The 19,173-nt window shown below is 41.5% G+C and overlaps 1 protein-coding gene across 1 annotated transcript in view; it reads right to left on the bottom strand.

The window, feature by feature from the left end:
- LOC110502713 (CUB and sushi domain-containing protein 1) overlaps nt 1-19,173 on the bottom strand; it is a 510,046-nt gene that overhangs the window by 121,402 nt on the left and 369,471 nt on the right. The window contains exons 29-32 of the mRNA XM_021580963.2: nt 18,536-18,723; nt 17,109-17,303; nt 4,553-4,669; nt 2,931-3,044 (exon numbers count right to left, since the gene is read on the bottom strand). Of these exons, the coding sequence (XP_021436638.2) occupies nt 2,931-3,044; nt 4,553-4,669; nt 17,109-17,303; nt 18,536-18,723 (614 nt within the window). The remainder of the gene's footprint in view (nt 1-2,930; nt 3,045-4,552; nt 4,670-17,108; nt 17,304-18,535; nt 18,724-19,173) is intronic.

The raw sequence follows: 19,173 nt of genomic DNA, 5'->3' as shown, positions 1-19,173 counted from the left end.
AATTAGAAGGCATCATGTTAATGTTACTACTTAGCTTCGGCTGTTGGAGGTCCTGACGAACCATGTCCAGATAAAGCGTCCAGAGTGAAAAAGTTGAGGGAAAAAACTAAAATATAAATGGTAATTAAAAAGTAAAAACTGTAAAGTTGTCAGGTAGCAAAATAGGTTGGCAACAAAACGCACAGCAAGTTGTGACCGGAAATCCTGGCTAACTGGCGGCTCTGGCAGATCCTGGCGGATCCTGGCTGAATGGCGGATCCTGGCTGAGTGGCGGATCCCGGCTGAATGGCGGCTCTGGCAGATCCCGGCTGACAGGCGGGAGACTAGCAGATCCCGGCTGACAGGCGGGAGATTCTAGCAGATCCCGGCTGACAGGCGGGAGAATCTAGCAGCTCTGGACAGGCGGGAGACTCTAGCAGCTCTGGACAGGCGGGAGACTCTAGCAGCTCTGGACAGGCGGGAGACTCTAGCAGGTCTGGACAGGCGGGAGACTCTAGCAGGTCTGGACAGGCGGGAGACTCTAGCAGCTCTGGACAGGCAGAAGACTCTAGCAGCTCTGGACAGGCGGGAGACTCTAGCAGCTCTGGACAGGCGGGAGACTCTAGCAGCTCTGGAGAGGAGGAAGGCTCTGGCAGCGCTGGACAGGCGAGGCGCACTGTAGGCCTGGTGCGTGGTGCTGGCACTGGTGGTATTGGGCCGAGGACACGCACAGGAAGCCTGGTGCGGGGAGCTGCCACCGGAGGGCTGGTGTGTGGAGGTGGCACTGGATGGACCGGACCGTGAAGGCATACTGGAGAACTTGAGAGCAGGGCTGGCACCAACCGCAGGGCAACCACCAACCTGGCTGGATCTTCACCCTAGCCCGGCATATGTGGGGAGCTGGGATGTAGCGCACCGGGCTAAGCACGCGTACTGGGGACACCGTGCGTTCCACCACATAACACGGTGCCTGACTAGTACCACGCCCACCACGGTTAGCACTGCTAGGAGCACTGTAGCGCTGACCTGGCACAGGAGGCTTGGTGCGTGAGGCTGGCACAATCTTTACCAGACGACTAGCACGCACCTCAAGGCGAGTATGGAGAGCTGACCCAGGTGCCATCAAATCCCCGACACGCTCCGTCGGGCGAATTCCTTGCCTCATGCACCAACACAGCAACTCCCTCATAACTCTCTCCTCCAATTTCCCCATTAACGCCTTCACGGTCTCTGCTTCGCTCACCTCCAACACCGGTTCTGGTTCTGGTTTCCTCCTTGGCTCCTTACGATAAACAGGGGGAGTTGGCTCAGGTCTGACTCCTGACTCTGCCACACTCTCCCTGTCCCCCCCCCCCCCCAAGAAATTTTTGGGGCTGACTCTCGGGCTTCCATCCTCGCCCCCGTGCTGCCTCCTCAAACCAGCGCCTCTCCGCTTTGGCTGCCTCCAGCTTTGCCTTTGGGCGGCTCCTGCTGCCGCTGCCTGTCACCACGCCGCTTGGTCCTGTTTGGTGGGTGATTCTGTTACGGTTTTCCTCCTGGGAAGGAGAGGAGGACCAAAATGCAGCGTGGTTATGGTTGAACATCTTCAATAAAGATGATAACGTGAACAATATACATATACAAAATAAGAAAATGTGGAAAAACCGAAACAGTCCTAACTGGTGCAAAACACAGAGACAGGAAACAATCACCCACAAAATACCCAAAGAATATGGCTGCCTAAATATGGTTCCCAATCAGAGACAACGATAAACACCTGCCTCTGATTGAGAACCACTCTAGGCAACCATAGACTTACCTAGAACACTAAACTGAACACAACCCCATCAATCTACAAAACCCCTAGACATGACAAACACATAATCACCCATGTCACACCCTGGCCTAACCAAAATAATAAAGAAAACACAGAATACTAAGGCCAGGGCGTGACAAGTGGCTTCCATCTGGTCACTCAACCATAAAGGCCCGATTGTTGGAGTGCTGCAGAGATGGTTGTCCTTCTGGAAGGTTCTCCCATCTTCACAAAGGAACTCCAGGTTCTTGGTCAGGGAGGTGACCCAAGGTCCTTCTTCCCTGATTGCTCAGTTTGGCCGGGCTGCCAGCTCTAGAAAAAGTTTTGGTGGTTCCAAACTTCTTTCATTTGAGAATGATGGAGGCCACTGTGTTCTTGGGGACCTTCAATGCTGCAGGAATGTGTTGGTACTCTTCCCCAGTTCTGTGCCCGGACACAATCCTGTCTCGGTGCTCAACAGACAATTCCTTCAACCTCATGGCTTGGTTTTTGCTCTGATATGCACTGTCAACTGTGGGACCTTAAATAGACAGGTGTGAGGTGTCCAATCAAGTATGATCAATGGAAACAGGATGCACCTGAGCTCAATTTCGAGATTCAAAGCAAAGGGTCTGAACACTTATGTAAACAAGGTATTTTGTTTTTTAAATTTTTATACATTTGCTAATATCTCTTAAAACCTCTTTTCACTTTGTCATTATGTGGTATTGTCTGTAGATTGCTGTGGATTTTTTTTATGTCATCCATATTTTAATAAGGCTGTAATGTAACAAAATGTGGAAAAAGTCAAGGGGTCTGAATACTTTCCAAAGGCATACAGAGCTTTTGAGATAAATGTGGCCATTGTATAAGGACTGACACAGTGTCATGGGATACTCATTGAAGCAACGCTTATTTCCCAAATGGCTGCCCTTCCTGTTCTTGCATGGATAGAATGTCTTGATACTAATTACTGAAACTAAAACTTTTTGAATGAGACAGTAACAAGTGCCAACAGCAGTTACTAATACAGTTATCATGTTGAGGCCTTTTGTCCTTGCAACACCTCTTGTGTTCCCCAACTGACTGCAAACAAAATCCACGTGTGAATGTTTTCCATTAGTTTTGTTCATTTAAAGACTATAATCAATGAAAGGAATGAAAAGCTATTACTTACCTGAGTGAAACCCAGCGAGGGAGCTAAGAAGCCTGGCATTCTGATTGGCCCCATCAAACAGTTCCACTGAGTCATTCATTGCTGTCTGAAAGTAGGCAAACTGCCCAAATACCACTGAGGAGGCAAAATGGGAACATCATACAGGTTCTCTCAGTACATGTAAAATGTGGCTACAAAACAATCATATCCCCAAACGGTAAATTGAGTGCTTAAAATGGCAAATTGGGATTTGGTGTCTTGTCAACAATGACACAAAGCTAACGTGCTAACCACTTGTCTACCAAAACCATTCTTGTTATACTGTAGGCTGGGGCCGACTCAGGTCTCAGGGTGGGTGATGTCACTACACAATGGGCTAGCCAACACTGTTTAACTAGCGATTTCACATCTGTTACACCATATCATGCATGATAAACACTGAGGCATTGATAAATATCTTATGCAATGAGAGATGTTTTGGATGTCTTACCTGCTGCATATCACTCACTATTAAGAAAGCATGACTTGTGTGAGGACAAACAAGAACCAGCGCCATCTCTAGCATACCTTGTCCATGATTCAGCAATTCATGACTGATCTATGCTTTCCATAAGCCTGAATATGAGGAGATTTCAGGGATGTCAATTTAAAATAGTCTAGAGAATTGTATTGGATTCACTGTTTGTCCACCATGCCTCCTAAAGGTCTGAACCAATAATTTAATATCAGACCATTTCTTACATGTATGTGTTACATTGATTTGTCTTGCCATCCAGGTCTGCAATTTGTCATTTTGCACATACTGTACGTATATATTAAATTTTCTGTAAAATTGTAACTACTACGTGCCCATCTCAGTGATATACAATTATTATTATTATTTTTTTTTTTAAATAGGTCACTCTAATTATATCTACAGCCACCGCACACCATGTGCGTAACAGTCATTAAGGCGGGTATTCCAACAGTTTCCAACGTAATCTTTTTTACTGTTGCATAGGTTTTAACTCGGATCGATTTTGTATGCATATAATATTTTCTGAACATATGTACCTTTAATTATGAATGAAAATGCGCAAAAGTTAATTGAATTGTTTCCACACCCACCATGTGTCATGGGCGTGATGGTCATGTGAGGTGAAATGTGTACGTTATATTTTGGGATGTGAGCACTGTCAGTTCACCTGACAATAATTTGTTTTGGATCTAAATGACATCAATAAAGCAGTGAATTAGGAGCAAAAACAGTGTGCAGGCCTTGGATTTTAGCTAATGTTAGCTTTGCTAGCTATTTCTGACAACTTTTCTAGCTAACGACAACATTTCCATCGGTCTAATGTAAATGTGATGACATGATGATGATGGCTAAGCTGTTTCCTACTAAATATTTGCATACTTTAGCAATGTCATCATATTTCCAGGCCACCGGTGTAATTTAGGTGAAACAGTCATTAGCTCACGTTCTACTTTTGGACATTAATGTGACTGCGGAGTCTGTAGAATGCTGATCACAATGGAAACGATGCGATCGAGTGACGGAGGAGCAACCCACGAATATGCAGATAAATCAGAGGTGTAAAACTAGTCAAGCGTAGCATAAGTTTAAGTGTTGCATTAATAATGATGCTTTTGATTAACCTCACCAAATTCTCCAGAGACAGTGATATAGTAGGAGCAGGTTTGCCCAGCGGTGTAGTTGTGGGGGAAGTTAGGAGATAGTACCACGCCTTCAGATCCATTATAATGGCCACCACAAGGAGCTGAAAGATAACAAAACAACCTCAGTGTACTCAATTTCCAGAGACAATAATCCTGAAAGGACAAGCACCATGGATTAGCATGGGATAAAAGTCAGTGCACTAGCTGCGAGCTGTTGTGTTGGAACAAGGATGTTCTAGGATAGATCTAAACTCACTGTACAGAATATCAACAGTTTCAGACCAACATTAAGCCTATCAGTCCCGAGCCCCGAGCAAAAATCAGCTTTTTATTTATCTGACTTTCATATATCTGTATGTCCAGCCCTTATATTTACAATTTACAAAAGTGTTTTACCAATTTATTTTCAGGACAACCAGGCCACAAGCAAAACACAAAACAATTTTAAATAAAGAGTTGTATTCATGAGTTGTATTTTGTTTTATTTATTCAATGTCAATAAAAAAAGGTCAGCCAAAGCAAAAACCTGATACAAATGAATTTATATGAATGCTGCAATTACATAAATTGTTTTTCTCAGTGGAAAATGAATATCCAACTAGCCACTGGCAACTGTGTGGAGTTTGTAGTCTGTGACACCAACTATGTGAGTTTATTACAGTATTATAGACACTATGTCCTTGGATTTCCTATGACCTTCTATGTAGAAGAACCCCTTACCTTCTAACGACTCTTGTGTAGCTTGTGAGCATCATAGAGCATGTGAGTGTTTGTGAGAATCTCAGCTTTTCATAGATAGCTTTTAATACTTTGTAGCTCAAACTGTTCAGACTCTACAGGCGTTTTTGTAAAAAGACCCAGCCCGGGCCCCTTTGGGAACCGGTCTTGTCTCACAAACACCGCTCTAGCTCAGCTCCCGTTAATCACACAGACAACTGATGCAGAAGAAATAGACATATCCAACAGTACAACCCAGAAGTCTGTAGCTCAAACAAACAATGTTTAAAATAGGTATGAAGTCCAAATTGACTGGCATGTTAAAGTTGCCCTTAAGCATGTGTAAATTCTTAATATGGCCTGTAATGGGTCCAGAGATTAAATATACTGATGTCAATGGCTCCATGGAAACAAACGTGCCTTCACTTTAAAGGGTAATTTCACCCAGGCTCTGTCATGGCATATAGTCTTTACGATATTAACAACATTACGTTTTTTATCATAAACATCACAATTATCCAAACCACAAGCTGACTAGCAAATTTAAATTTCACTGGTAGAATCGTGAAGTTTCGAATCCCTGTGTATTCGTCTGCTCATAGTGAACCACTAAGTGTGGCATTCATAGTGAATGCTGATACCGCCCACTAGGTAGAGGAGGCTAGTGGCATTGTTACTTCGAACGACCAACACACAGTAATCTCAGAAATTCCATCATGCCCATGTGGTGTTCTGTGCATGGCTGTGCTAATTAGCATCACTAAATTGGCAGCTTCTTCAAGGTGAAGAAGGCACAGTATTAGAATAGCTAGCCATTCTAATAGAGATCAATACAATTAGTGGGGTGGTTAAATTGTGTATTGTTGTGTATTTTGTTTTAGGTGGTACAGAATTGGATTCTACCAACATGAGCTACCAACCCCTAGCTCCGCACAAGGTAAAGGTAAGTTAGCCAAAATATTTACAAGCTGATGGCTAAGATACACTATGCATGATATAAACATGAATTGGGTAGTGTTTGTATGGTTTGTGTTTGTGTTATGGGGTTACAGGTGGTTAAAGGTACCCTGAGGACCACGGAGTAGCTTCCAGACCATGTAATCAATTTAGTCTATACCTCTTCTCCTTTTAACCTGAGTTGCACAAAAAGAAGGTATCTGGAGCCATTCCACAGTGCCCTGCTGAAAAATACCCCAAAGCGGGGGAATTTTGGGCACACAAGCATGAGTGAGCGGACACACCTTACGGTTATGGTGCACAACAAGATTGTGGGACAGAAACCAGCAAGAGATACTGAAAGGTATAAAGTCAAGACTACAACCGTAATGACACAACCATCTCATTAATCTCTGCAGATTCTCTAACCACAATACAATGACATGTCTACCCCTGCAAAGGGCTACTATTGGCAAGAATGATCTGTCAAAGTCAATGGGCTGGGGGAGGTTTTACAGGCAGTACTTTGAGATGAGGAAAGGGTGTTTTGGTTGTGCAGGTTTGTGCTTAGACAGTAAATATATTGTTGTGTATGTGAGCGATTGATGTGCCATTTCTCTTCAATCTCCCATACACAACTATTAATGTGTGTAAGAACTGCCTTCCTAAGACTATTTACACCTTCTTTAGCCCCCCCCCAGTCCATTCCTTTTTTTGACTGATCTTTCCTCTCAAAAGCAGCTGCCAATGTCCCCTCATTGTCCCTAAACAATACGCTAGCTGGTCTCATTCAGTTGATACCTTTACCAATAGGTGTGTTGCCCTAGGTCCCTTCCACAAAAAGTGCAAAATGCTAAGACCACATCCATGTCTACACCACTTTCAGCAGAGATGTATCCATAAGCACAAAGAGCCTCAGCTTCCCCAGCCCACCGTTGCCAGTGTGCAGAAGCCAGATAAAGGACTATGGCTGCAGTTACACAGGCAGCGCAATTCTGATATTTTTTCATAAATTGGTCTTTTGACCAATCAGATCAGTTCTGACACAGATCTGATGTGATTAAGACCAATTATTTGGGCTGCCTGTGTAAACGCAGCTAGTGTGGTTCAGCATAAGACCATGTAGAAAAGGGGTCTCCAACCATGTTTCTGGAGAGCTACCCTCCTGTAGGTTTTCGATTGTAACTAACCTGGTTCAGCTTATCAACCAGCTAATTATTAGAATCAGGTGTGCTAGATAGATTAGGATTGGATTGAAAACCTACAGGATGGTAGCTCTCCAGGAACAGGGTTGGAGAGCCCTGATGTAGAACCACCATGAAATAAATATGGATATTTTCTATCAATCTTTGAAATGTGTCTGCCTTTATGGATTCACATAATATATTTATATAAACTGTACAGGGGCCAAGGCTCTGTAGCATAAAACAGATGCTAGACATTAAGATATCCAACATTTTTTGTTTATTTGTCCAAATCTAAAATACAGGCGAGTGTCCACTATTTAATGCTACCTCAAGAGAACTGGGTATTCAAAAACGATGTTATATGGTAAAAGTAACATACAAAAAACATTAGTATGAACAGTGTAGTGCAGTTCAGTGTGTCTGAGTGTGTCAGGTGTAGAGGCACACAAGTGCAGAGAATTGTAGCTACAGATTGTTACACCAGATAATGTGATTCACCCAAAGACATCTCGTCTATTTGACATCATGTCCTATTTCAGGTCTTCTCTCATTGATCGAGACAGGTGGGTGTCTACCCCAAAGTCCTGCATGTCATGATGACAGAGACCTGTCTCGATCAATGTGCGAGAAGACTTGCGGTGCACATATTGTTGTATTACTTTTTTAATAACAGAGCATTTTCTAAAATCAAACTGACCCCTTCAACCGGACACAGACATTTTATGAGACACCTGTTTCCCCAAATCAAAAACGAAGATTGCTACTGTAGGTTGGTCAAAACATCTCTGTGCAACACCAAACAGTACCTATCCTGTAACTCCCAGTAATGGATACTTTGGTTAAATCACATGATATTGTTTAACAATCTGTAGCTAAGAGAACTGGTGATCAGCAAATGATGGGAGAGGTGGTCTTGATGAAATTGCCATTCCAAAGAAACATATAGTATGTTCAGAGAATACTTGTAAAGCTGTGGGAGGAGTGTTGTCATGATCAAACTGCCATTCAGCTCCTCATGAGTCATCTGCTTGAAATCCAGCATAATGTCTAATCCCGAGTTCATGGGATACAGTTCTGCAATAATGACACATACAGGCAAAAGAATGTTGCTTCTGTATCTAGAAACCACTCCAGGAAGAAGCCCAGGCACTACACAGTAATGTCTTGAGACAAAAAACGAAATTATACTCTATTGTACAGTTTGAACAACAGTTGAACCATACCAGCATAACATCGACATTAGGGTAAACTAGTTGAACATGTATACATATCAGGCATGCTTAGGCAAATATTATTATAGCAAAACCAGCTTCAGTTTTAGAGATTTACAACATAAATTGTTGTATTGTTGTTTTTCCTCACTGCTAGTAAACTTAGCGAATGGCTTGCTGGATATGCAATACATGTTATTTAAATCTGTTTAGAATCCTATCTTGCGTCATGCCTATAATTTTGTGAGATTGATCTGCATCCAAGGTCATAATCAAAACCAATGTCAACCCTCGTCAATTATGTTACATAGCTAGCTAGAAAAATTATTTACAGTTGCTGATGTTACACATGTTTGCTAACAAGTTTCAAATGTGTGCAGTGGCGCATAACAAGTTAGCAGGCACCAGGCTAACTAGCTAGCCAACTCCAGTTATGTGCTAATGGTTACTGGTAAGCCTAGCTTTAGGTGGCTCATTGTAATGTTGTAGCTTGATGTGTAGCTAGCCATATCTACGACTAAAAAGAGAAGAGGTTTTACAATCGAGATACTAAAGATCTCTGATTGTAAAACCTCTTCTATTTTAAGTCATTGATATGGCTACTGGTAGTTGTTTAGCTAGCTAGCTACCTAGCTAGTTACATAGCTGGCTAAGTTAGCACACATACAAATTAATTGATTCCCCCCCACTGTAACACAGTAGAATGTTAGCCAGTAATACACAATACGGGGTTCAGTAGATAAACTAAATTTAGCTAGCTAGCTAGGTGGCTTGCAGGAAAGATAATTTATTTAGCTAGGCACCGTATTTGTCATCTGCCCTCTTGGTGCTGGCATTGGCTGTAGCTGAACTTCTAATGTTAGCTAAATCAAACTCTCTTTGTTTACAATCCTCTTCGCTATATTGAAACATGTATGGTTGAATGTCACCATGTAGCTAATAAATGCGCCATCATCAAATTCGTGATGATGAGAGGAATCACTTGAAGCAATTGCGTCTGGTCAGTTCTTTGAGTTTTGCCCAAAGGATTGTTGTTAGTGTCACCCTCCTTTTCAAAAATGCCAGCTTGGGGAAGAGATGGGCGCCAGAGCACAACGCACCTCCTAACACAAGTTGTAGTCTTTCAGAGACTACAACTTGAAAAACTGTGTCTGCTTCTATATTTAGTAATGAATCCGACGATAGGAACATCACTGAAAGACGTCCAATGGCTCTATCGAACAAGGACAGCCATATCTACACCCCAAAACATGTATAGTGAGATCAGTATAACATAGAGCCTTTGCGAAATGCAACAAAGTAGGATTACATGTATTTTTAGATCTTGTCCCCCCAACAATACTGCCATCATAGGGTTATCTATCATTCAGCATGCAAAGCCCTGACCTGTCTTCCTCCTCGGCAATTATGTGTAAAACACATCTCACTGTCCTAGAAATGCCTCAGACAAGATAAAAACAAGCCCAGATTCCCCCAGGGTGAAATTCCCCTTTAAGGACATAGCATGAGCATGAAGGGTGAAATAAAATAATTGAGGGTATCCAACTTTAAAATGTAAGGTCAAGGAAAACAGAACACATCTGAGGAAATCTGTCAATGTCAATATACTATTATCTTACTGTACATGGGCCCCTGGACTAGTAGTGTACTGCTCTCCAAACTACTTTTTAAAAACTCAATAAATACTGACCCAAGGAGAGAAAATGACTAAATGCACAACATTAGAGAGCAGCGAGTGCTCACCCTCTTGTTCTCCCTGACCCTAAATCCCTAGTTAACCCTTCTTCTCATTTCCTTTCATAGTATTATTACTCCCTCCCTTCAGAAAATGTCAATCCCAATCGCTTGAATCCCTCATGTGATCTTTCTGCACCTACCTTGTTTCTTTCATCCCCTTGGTCTTTGCTACAATGATCGTGGATTTAGATTCTTGCCACATCTCCAGCACGCTAAGCCTCCCAGCGCTCATCCCCCCAGGTCTGCTCCTTCATCTGCCCACAATACCTTGTGGAGCTCATAAACCCGGTGTCAGGATGCAGCCGCGGCTCATGGTCCTCTGCATATCAAACACCTTCCCCATACCTTTGATCACATCACCCTCACCTCATACTTTCTATGGCAAGACTGAGTTGGTACTGTAAGAAAAAATTATTGGTTGCGGGGTCTACCCTGCCTGAAACTAGAAATTTCACACACATGGAACGAGAGAATTAGGTAACAGTCAGTAATTTGTAGATCATTTTTTAACTGTTTCCACTGTGAGCAGTCAGTGTCATGTCAGGCCAAAGTGTCCTTTCTCTTCTAGGTATCAAATGCTCACTCATTAAGGGTTTTGATAGAAAACACAAACCTTACCAATGACTCCAAATCCTTGGTCCCTCTATATTTATCAAAAGGAAAATTGGATTTCATTATTTAATCTGTCAAGACGGGAAATGTAACAATCTTCATTATAGATTTACAAACCAGGGCCATAACATAACCCACAAAAAATATGAACATCTCAAAGATCAGGGGACTGGGGGGGTCAATCTACTCAGCAGACATCCAACTGTGGGATGCCACTGTGATACTGAATATTACAATTTAATATGAAATATGCTGTTGATATTACTGGTTACTTGAGCATCAGTACGAATTATGATGATAGTAGTTATACATTTGTACTAGCATGACTAGTAAGAGTTTCTTTCAGACAATGACATAATGAGAAGGTTCCAGAAACCATGGCCTGTTTTATTTGGGTTGCTGTGCAATTTATGCAAATATTATCCAAAGTGAACAGAAGTATGGACAAAAATAAGAGAATAAAGACAAAATAATACACTATACAATATGCTCAACCAACACCAGATAATATGCCAGAGAGAGAAGGACCATGCCTAAATTCAAACAAGGTCTAGTTCCTCTAGTGCAGGTATTCCCCCAGGGGTTCGCGCAATCAAATTGTGATTCAAATTTAAAAGATAAAAACAGTCTTCACATTTTCAAAGAGTACATTTATATTTTCCAATGGGGCTATACATTTGGGTGAGTTTTTTTTCTTTCCTGAGTAGCCTCGTTTCACTGCCAAAAATAAAATGAAACCATCTAGTGTTCAGCGAAATAACACAATGTCAATATTTACGTTACTCTTTGGTGGGAAACCTTCACTCTTGCGCAGACATTTAGAAACTAAACATGACAATTTGAAAAATAAGCCATGGGAATTTTTTAAGCGAGAACTAAGATGACTTTTGAGTAGTAAGACATGTACAAAAGCAACAGATACCATTAATAAGAAGGGGCTAGAAGCATCTTATATGGTGAGCTACTGAGTGTCTAGGACAGCCAAGCCCCATACTATTGTGGAGAACTTAATTATTCCTGCTGCCGCGGATATGGCTGGGACAATGCTTGGGGGAATGGCCCAAAAAAACTATATAGACAAAGCCTTAATCAAACCACACTGTTTCACGACGCATCAGTGACATGGCAGGATAATTTTTTTACAAGCCAGTGAATTATATGCGTTACTGCTGGATGAGTCAAAAGACGTGGCGGGCCTAGCACAGCTCCTGGTATATGTTCATTACGTTTATGGGAGGTCAATTAAGGAAGACATCCTCTTCTGTAAACCACTGGAAACCAGGACAACATGAGAGGATATTTTTAAAGTACTAGATAGCTTTGTGACATCAAATGGACTTTGGTCGTCAAGATGTGTTGGTATCTGGACTGATGGCGCAAAAGCCATGACAGGGAGACACAGTGGTGTGGTAACGTGCGTGAAAGCAGTTTCTCCCGACGCCACTTGGGTACACTGCAGCATCCACAGAGAAGCTCTTGCTGCCAAACGAATGCCTGACAGCTTGAAAGACGTTTTGGACACTATAGTGAAAATGGTGAACTCTCATGTATTTTCTGCATTATGCAATGATTTGGGCAGTGACCATGTAACACTTTTACAACATACAGAAGTGTGCTGGTTATCAAGGGGCAAAGTATTGACACGTTTTTTTGAATTGAGAGACAAGCTTAAAGTTTTATTTACTGACCATCATTTTCACTTGTCTGACCGCTTGCATTGATGATGAGTTTCTCACACGACTGGCCTGAAAGATCTGAATCTCGGATTATAGGGACTCTCCGCAACTATATTCAATGTGCGGGACAAAATTGAGGCTATGATTAAGAAGTTGAATCTCTTTTCTGTCTGCATTTACAAGGACAACACACAAGTCTTTCCATCATTGTATGATTTTTTGCGTGTAAATTAACTCAAGCTTTACAGACAATGTCAAATGTGATATAGCGAAGCACCTGAGTGAGCTGGGTGCGCAATTACACAGGTACTTTACCGAAACGGACGACACAAACAACTGAATTCGTTATCCCTTTCATGCCCTGCCTCCAGTCCATTTACTGATATCTGAACAAGAGAGCCTCATCGAAATTGCAACAAGAGGTTCTGTGAAAATTTAATTTAATCAGAAGCCACTGCCAGATTTCTGGATAGGGCTGCGCTCAGAGTTTCTTTCCTTGGCAAATCACGCTGTTAAGACACTGATGCCCTTTGTAAGCACGTACCTATGTGAGAGTGGATTCTCGGCCCTCACTAGCATGAGGCCCTCACTAGCACTAAATACAGACACAGGCTGTGTGTGGGAAATGATTTAAGACTGAGACTCTCTCCAATACAACCCAACATTGCAGATTTATGTGCATCCTTTCAAGCACACCCTTCTCATTAACCTGTGGTGAGTTATTCACAATTTTCGATGGACAAATAAGGTTTTATATGTAAGATGCTAAATAAAGAGCAAAATGATTGATTATTATTATATTATTATTTGTGCCATGGTCCTATAAGAGCTCTTTGTCACTTCCCACGAGCCAGGTTGTGACAAAAACTCACACTCATTCTTATGTTTAATAAATCTATCGTATAGTGTGTGTGTGGCAGGCTTACAATGATAGCAAAAAACAACATTTGAGAGTTGAGGTTGAATGTTGGAGGTTGGAGGTTGAATGTTTGAAGCTGTACAGGACTATAAAAAGTTTGGGAACCACTGCTCTCGTGTATGCAGTTATTTTGCTTCCTGCCTCCGAGGGGCGCTATACTACTGTGCTTTAACCACATTACACACCCCTTCTATTTACAGTCATGGAGGATTCCACATTCAAGAGCACTGAGAAAGTCTTTTAGTTACTATGGAAACAAATAGAAGACCTGTTTGGATGAGAAGCTGAGAGAGAGGGGGGAAAATTCTTTATTATTTAAAGGGATCTCACCCCTTTTCTAATTAGTTTTGTCTAAAGGCCCCAAAAAGTGCCTCAGAGTACATCAGTATTCTAAAAAGCAGCCGAAAATCACAGCCCAGTGAAACATTTCAAATGGCAACAACTTGGTCTTCAGCTTGTTGAGAGCAAAACTAAAGGGGCAGATATACTGCAAGTTTTTCATGGGTGAACAGTTTGCGCCTGCTGTTTTCCAAGGAGATTAAAACATAAAAGGCTGAACATGAAGTAACTAAATAAAGTTGCAAATAAGGGTTGTTGGTGTTAAATAAAGACAGTATCATGGTTTGGGTTTTGTTTTTACATTACTATTCCTTTTTGAACAGTTGTAAACTTAGCACTTGTGTAAACATTCAGTAAAGCTGGCCCTAGATACCCACCATCACCCTGAAGCAACAGTGTTTGCTTTTCTTCCATACTGAATGCTCAAAATGTACCACTTAAACACCTACGGCTGCTAAAAGTGGGGATTAATTGGGTACGGGACGGTTTTCACGGACAAATATTCCCACCCCCTTCCCCCACAGTCCTTATTGAATACATAACGATTCCTTTCATTAGCTGGGTGATACTGGGGACATTAGTAATCATTTCTCTCAACTGGCAGCAGAATGTCAGAGTCAGAGTCAGAGTGCAGAGTTTAACATTCACAGTGAGTACTCCCTGTCTCACTTTGACTGATCTGCATATAACCCACGTGGCGTTTCACTGTCACTCAAGGGGCCTTGGCTTGCAGGCACAGCCACAGCCTTTAGAAATGGCTCTTTCTTTTGTTACACAATCAGCAAATAACTTTGTTCACCTTTTTATCATCTAGCAAAATAAACTCAATTCAACCACAGATGAGGTGGTTAAATGCCTTTACTTAAGCGGTCATTATGTATTTGCTTGGAAATATGCTTATGTTTAAGTATGTTAAAATAGGCTAGGCTACTGATGTACGTTTCCCAAACATCAAACTATTAGCTAGTAGATTACAAGGTCCTTTCACAAAATGTTGTTTCATCTAGCCAAAATCCATGACCTTGAACGAATGACTCGAATGACTTTAAATAAATAATTTCCTTTCTTTTCATGGATTTAAAACTTGTTCTTCATAACATTGCTTTAGTGTAGCGTAACAAAAGAAAATCAGGATTAGAAATACACATAACTGACAGACCATATAAGCAAATGGCCCATGAAACAGCAACATTAGCTTCACATCCCTTTGGTTTTCAGAGTGATTTCCAATTGTGCCTGCTGTGCACTTTTCATCAAAAAACACAGTAAAGTGGTATTCATATCACCGATCAAATTTTGCCTGCACATTCTGTTGGCTATTGGAGGTAGGCTATATACAACTGTTGAAAAGGCCAGAACAAGCCATTTAGCTCATTACCTACGCTCTCTTTCAAGCTCAGGGAATCGATCAACAGAGGCCATTGTGCCATTGTTGAGAGGCCTTGTGAATCACTAACAACATCATGTCTCACCCTTACAATCCACACACTTTCCCTTTATGGAGTTCAGGGATTAAACAGCATGTGCTCAGACATCCATAAATCAATGTTATGGTACCACATTGTCACATACTTGATAATGACAAATTAGATTTCAATAAGCTTTTAGCAGGAAGACACTTTCCCATTTCCACTTATGAAAGGTTCGATGAGACAAAACCCAGGACTAGACAAGTCAGGTTCAAGTCAGGTTGAAAGTCAGGTTCAATTTAATGATATAATGGATAAGCAGATAGTGGTCCTGAGGTCCTTAGCTGTACCACAAGGTCAACCAAACTGCGCCGCTATGTCCATGACCAAGCCTAAACTGTAATTACGCAATGTAATTTAATAATTCCATTAAGAATGAAATATTAAATGTTTAAGCCACATCCATATTGCAAAATGTTCATCAAGGGAATACAGCTCATGGTATGCATGCTCTAGCTCGTCACCAAAATTAATATAAATAAATAAAGGAAAGAATAAAAATGGAAAAGGTAACGGGCCAAATGTACCATTTGTACCATCAGTGTAAGCAAATAAATTATCTGGGAGTGAAGGATTGAGAGCTCTCTCTCTCAAAGGGCAAGGCATTTTGGCAATCAAAAAGGGTCAACTAATCAACACATGCTGTTTAAAAGCTCAAATCCCCTTAGACTGACTTACAAACAGGGGTCAGGAGTGTTAGCAATGTAAAACCATTATAGATCCATGGCTTCATTTTTAGTACCTTTGCTGGTTTGTTCTCCAGTCTCCTGTTGTTGTAAACAAAATATATCCTTTGAAACTAACTTGTTTTTTCAGTGTTCAACCCAGTATGGTCAAGGGACTATGTGCTGTTTGCTTTGCTTCAGCTGTGTCTTGGTACACAAAACACCCTCTATTGTTTATGTGAACTCCAGAGTAAATTCTTAATTACATTTCATCAGATTTACAAAAGCCCTAAATCTCTCAAAAGAAGGATCTCAGGTGGATTTTCTCTCATGCGTCTCACACTCCCCTCTTGATCTGACACTTGAAAAATGAAAACAGGTTAAATTTGGTTTAAAAAGTAGAAGGTAGCTAAAGATAGACTGTGTATGTTTCCATGAAAATAGCTTATATATGAAAACAATTAGCTTTATGCATACATCTAACCATTTTTATTGAAAACAACCATTCCATGTTCATCATGTCAACCATAAAACTTTGGTGTGTGTCTCCCATATCCAAGTCATGTCTCAAGTGGCCATACTGCTATAAGGTAGAGGCTCGGTGTGTGAAATGGCAGGGTGGAGATATAGAGACGATGAGTGGCAGCAACTACAAGGCCACCTGTCTGGGTTTTTGTGTCTCCTCAGAGACGCAGGGACATAAAGGAGAGAGAGAGAAAGAGGGAGTGAGAGGGGGATGAAAAAGAGAGGGAGTGTGAGAGAGGACATGTGAGTGGCAGTTGTCACCTCCCAAGCTCTCAAGACTGTCAATAAATGACAGAAAGTTCAGCCTTGGTCTTTGAAAAACCCATACTCCCCTCTTGTGCAAAAAAAAAGGGGTCCTCAAAACCATTTGGTAAAGCCAGTGAAAATTGGCTTGATATTAGCCTTGACTGATAGTGGTGATGATGGTACGAAGACCAACCAATTAGATTTGAAGTGAGAACAACAACAACAAAAGGTACACTCTCTTTGATAAGCTGTTGCAAATCAGTTTAGGACTATAGGCAAACCAAAACCGAAAATATCGTACCTTTACACGTTGGTAGGGCCTTGTTCCATATAGGTTTTCCATCCAAACCGATAACACATGTGATTGTGGCTTGTCCAACCGCAGTATATCCAGAGTTACATTGATAGGTCACTGTGGAGCCCAGTTTGTAGTCCATCCCCACACGACTGCCGTTCATGATATTTCCAGGGTCAAAACATGCCTCCCTGGGTTTCTCTGTGGAATAGAAAACATATACAAGCTCAAGATAAAGGACTGTGTAGGACAACAGGTCTTGAGCAGAGATAATTGATTTCAATACAACACCAAGGAGGAAAATGTAAAACCATTTTCAGGTAAGCATGTGGGTCTGTAGAGGCAGCCAACCAGTGTCCATCTGGCAAAAGACACTCAAAGAAGGACAGTTGGAAAATGCTCTGGAGGTGGTGCTTGTATACACTGCCAAACAAGATGACAGCTAACAGCCCACTTCTTTCTGCTGCCCTGTGCTTTGGGGAGCGGTGAAAGTAGGAGGCCTGTGGTGGGAGATTCTATCACTGAAATTGCTACAGTACATCACAATTTCAACCGCATTTCAATACCCAGAGACAGGAAATGCTTCTCAACATATAAGGCCAAAGTCTACATGCAAATGCCAATAACCTAAAGCTACATTTTGAAATGGATTTATGAATACATTAGAAATACAGTAGTAGAAAACAATAAAAAATATGAAGTATATTACAGTAATGAGTATGAAAACAGAAAAAGCAATGCCATTTTTTTCTTTAATCAACATTTAAATGACCTTAGTACCGGTGCATGGTTGGGGGGGACTGACTACGATATAGGAGATTGATTTACAGAAAAAAAAATGTTTTTAGACTTGGGAGATGACAAATCTCATCTAGGTTCCATAAAAGGTCATTAGCTGCTCTAATTGACAAAAGCAGAGCTAAATACAGGGCCGTCTGTACAAAATCAAACAAAAAATTATGCTATTGATTGGTATTAATAAATCTTCCAAAAAGAACGAGAGGTCAAAAAGGAAAAATACTATACACATCTGTGTTCATGGGTTTTGTGAACTTTATGGTTAATGGGCTTTATAAATAAAACCACTTATCCAGTCGATCATCAATGCATTCAATCAAAAGGCATTTAATACAAAGACGTAGGTTGGAAAACCTACTGTTTTTCAGATGCTGAATAGCTCTCTATGAACAACAGGCAAAAGGGCCAGCTAATAAGGACAGCTAGCTGACAGGAAGAAACACATGCAATAAGGCTTTATCAATAAATAGTCTACAAAATATATTACCCAGTGGCTAGAAATATTTCATCCTAACAACCTATATCTATTGAAAACATTTCTATAGAGACATCAACTTTACAATATGGCCAGAGCTATACACTTTCAAAGGAACCTAGGATCACCTCCTACGAGACTAACATAATGCATCACTTGCCTTTGAATTCAATGGCAAAACCAGACATCCCGAGGGAGGCGTCACTTCTGAAGGCGAGGAAGAGGCTGTTCCCACTGCTCTCAATGCGCTCCGGGGCCTGGTTTCCCTGCAGGCTGCTGATCAGTGGACCATTGGAGTTCTCACCCTCATAGATGTGCAGGAAGTCATAGCTGGGCTCCATGTTGAAACTGCGAGGATACAAAAGAGAACCTAGGCCATAAAAGACTGATGCCTGATTCACACCATAGGGTCAATCAGAACCATAATGTGCTGGCTCGTATATTTCCTTTTCACATATTTCCTTTCACATTGTCTTTTCCAGCAACTATGACAAGGCCAGCCCGGCTCAGCCTGGCTTGACCCTGAATCAGGCATGTGGGGGCTGTCTGTACTGTCTATAACTGTTATTAGAAAGATCAGATCAGTTTGTTTGGATTTTTCTCAGGGGAGTCAATGTAATTCCTGTGGGTACATACACAGCTAGCAAGTATTCTACATTCATCACACTGTAGGCCTATAACTCTGGGGTGGCAGGTAGCCTAGTGGTTAGAATATTGGACTTGTAACCGAAAGGTTGCAAGATCAGATCCCCAAGCAAACAAGGTAAACATCTGTCGTTCAACCCACTGTTCCTAGGC

Source organism: Oncorhynchus mykiss, chromosome 23 (genome assembly GCF_013265735.2).
Source record: "Oncorhynchus mykiss isolate Arlee chromosome 23, USDA_OmykA_1.1, whole genome shotgun sequence".
In the NCBI taxonomy this organism is placed as follows: domain Eukaryota; kingdom Metazoa; phylum Chordata; class Actinopteri; order Salmoniformes; family Salmonidae; genus Oncorhynchus; species Oncorhynchus mykiss.
This window is presented reverse-complemented; position numbering and strand designations above follow the sequence as displayed.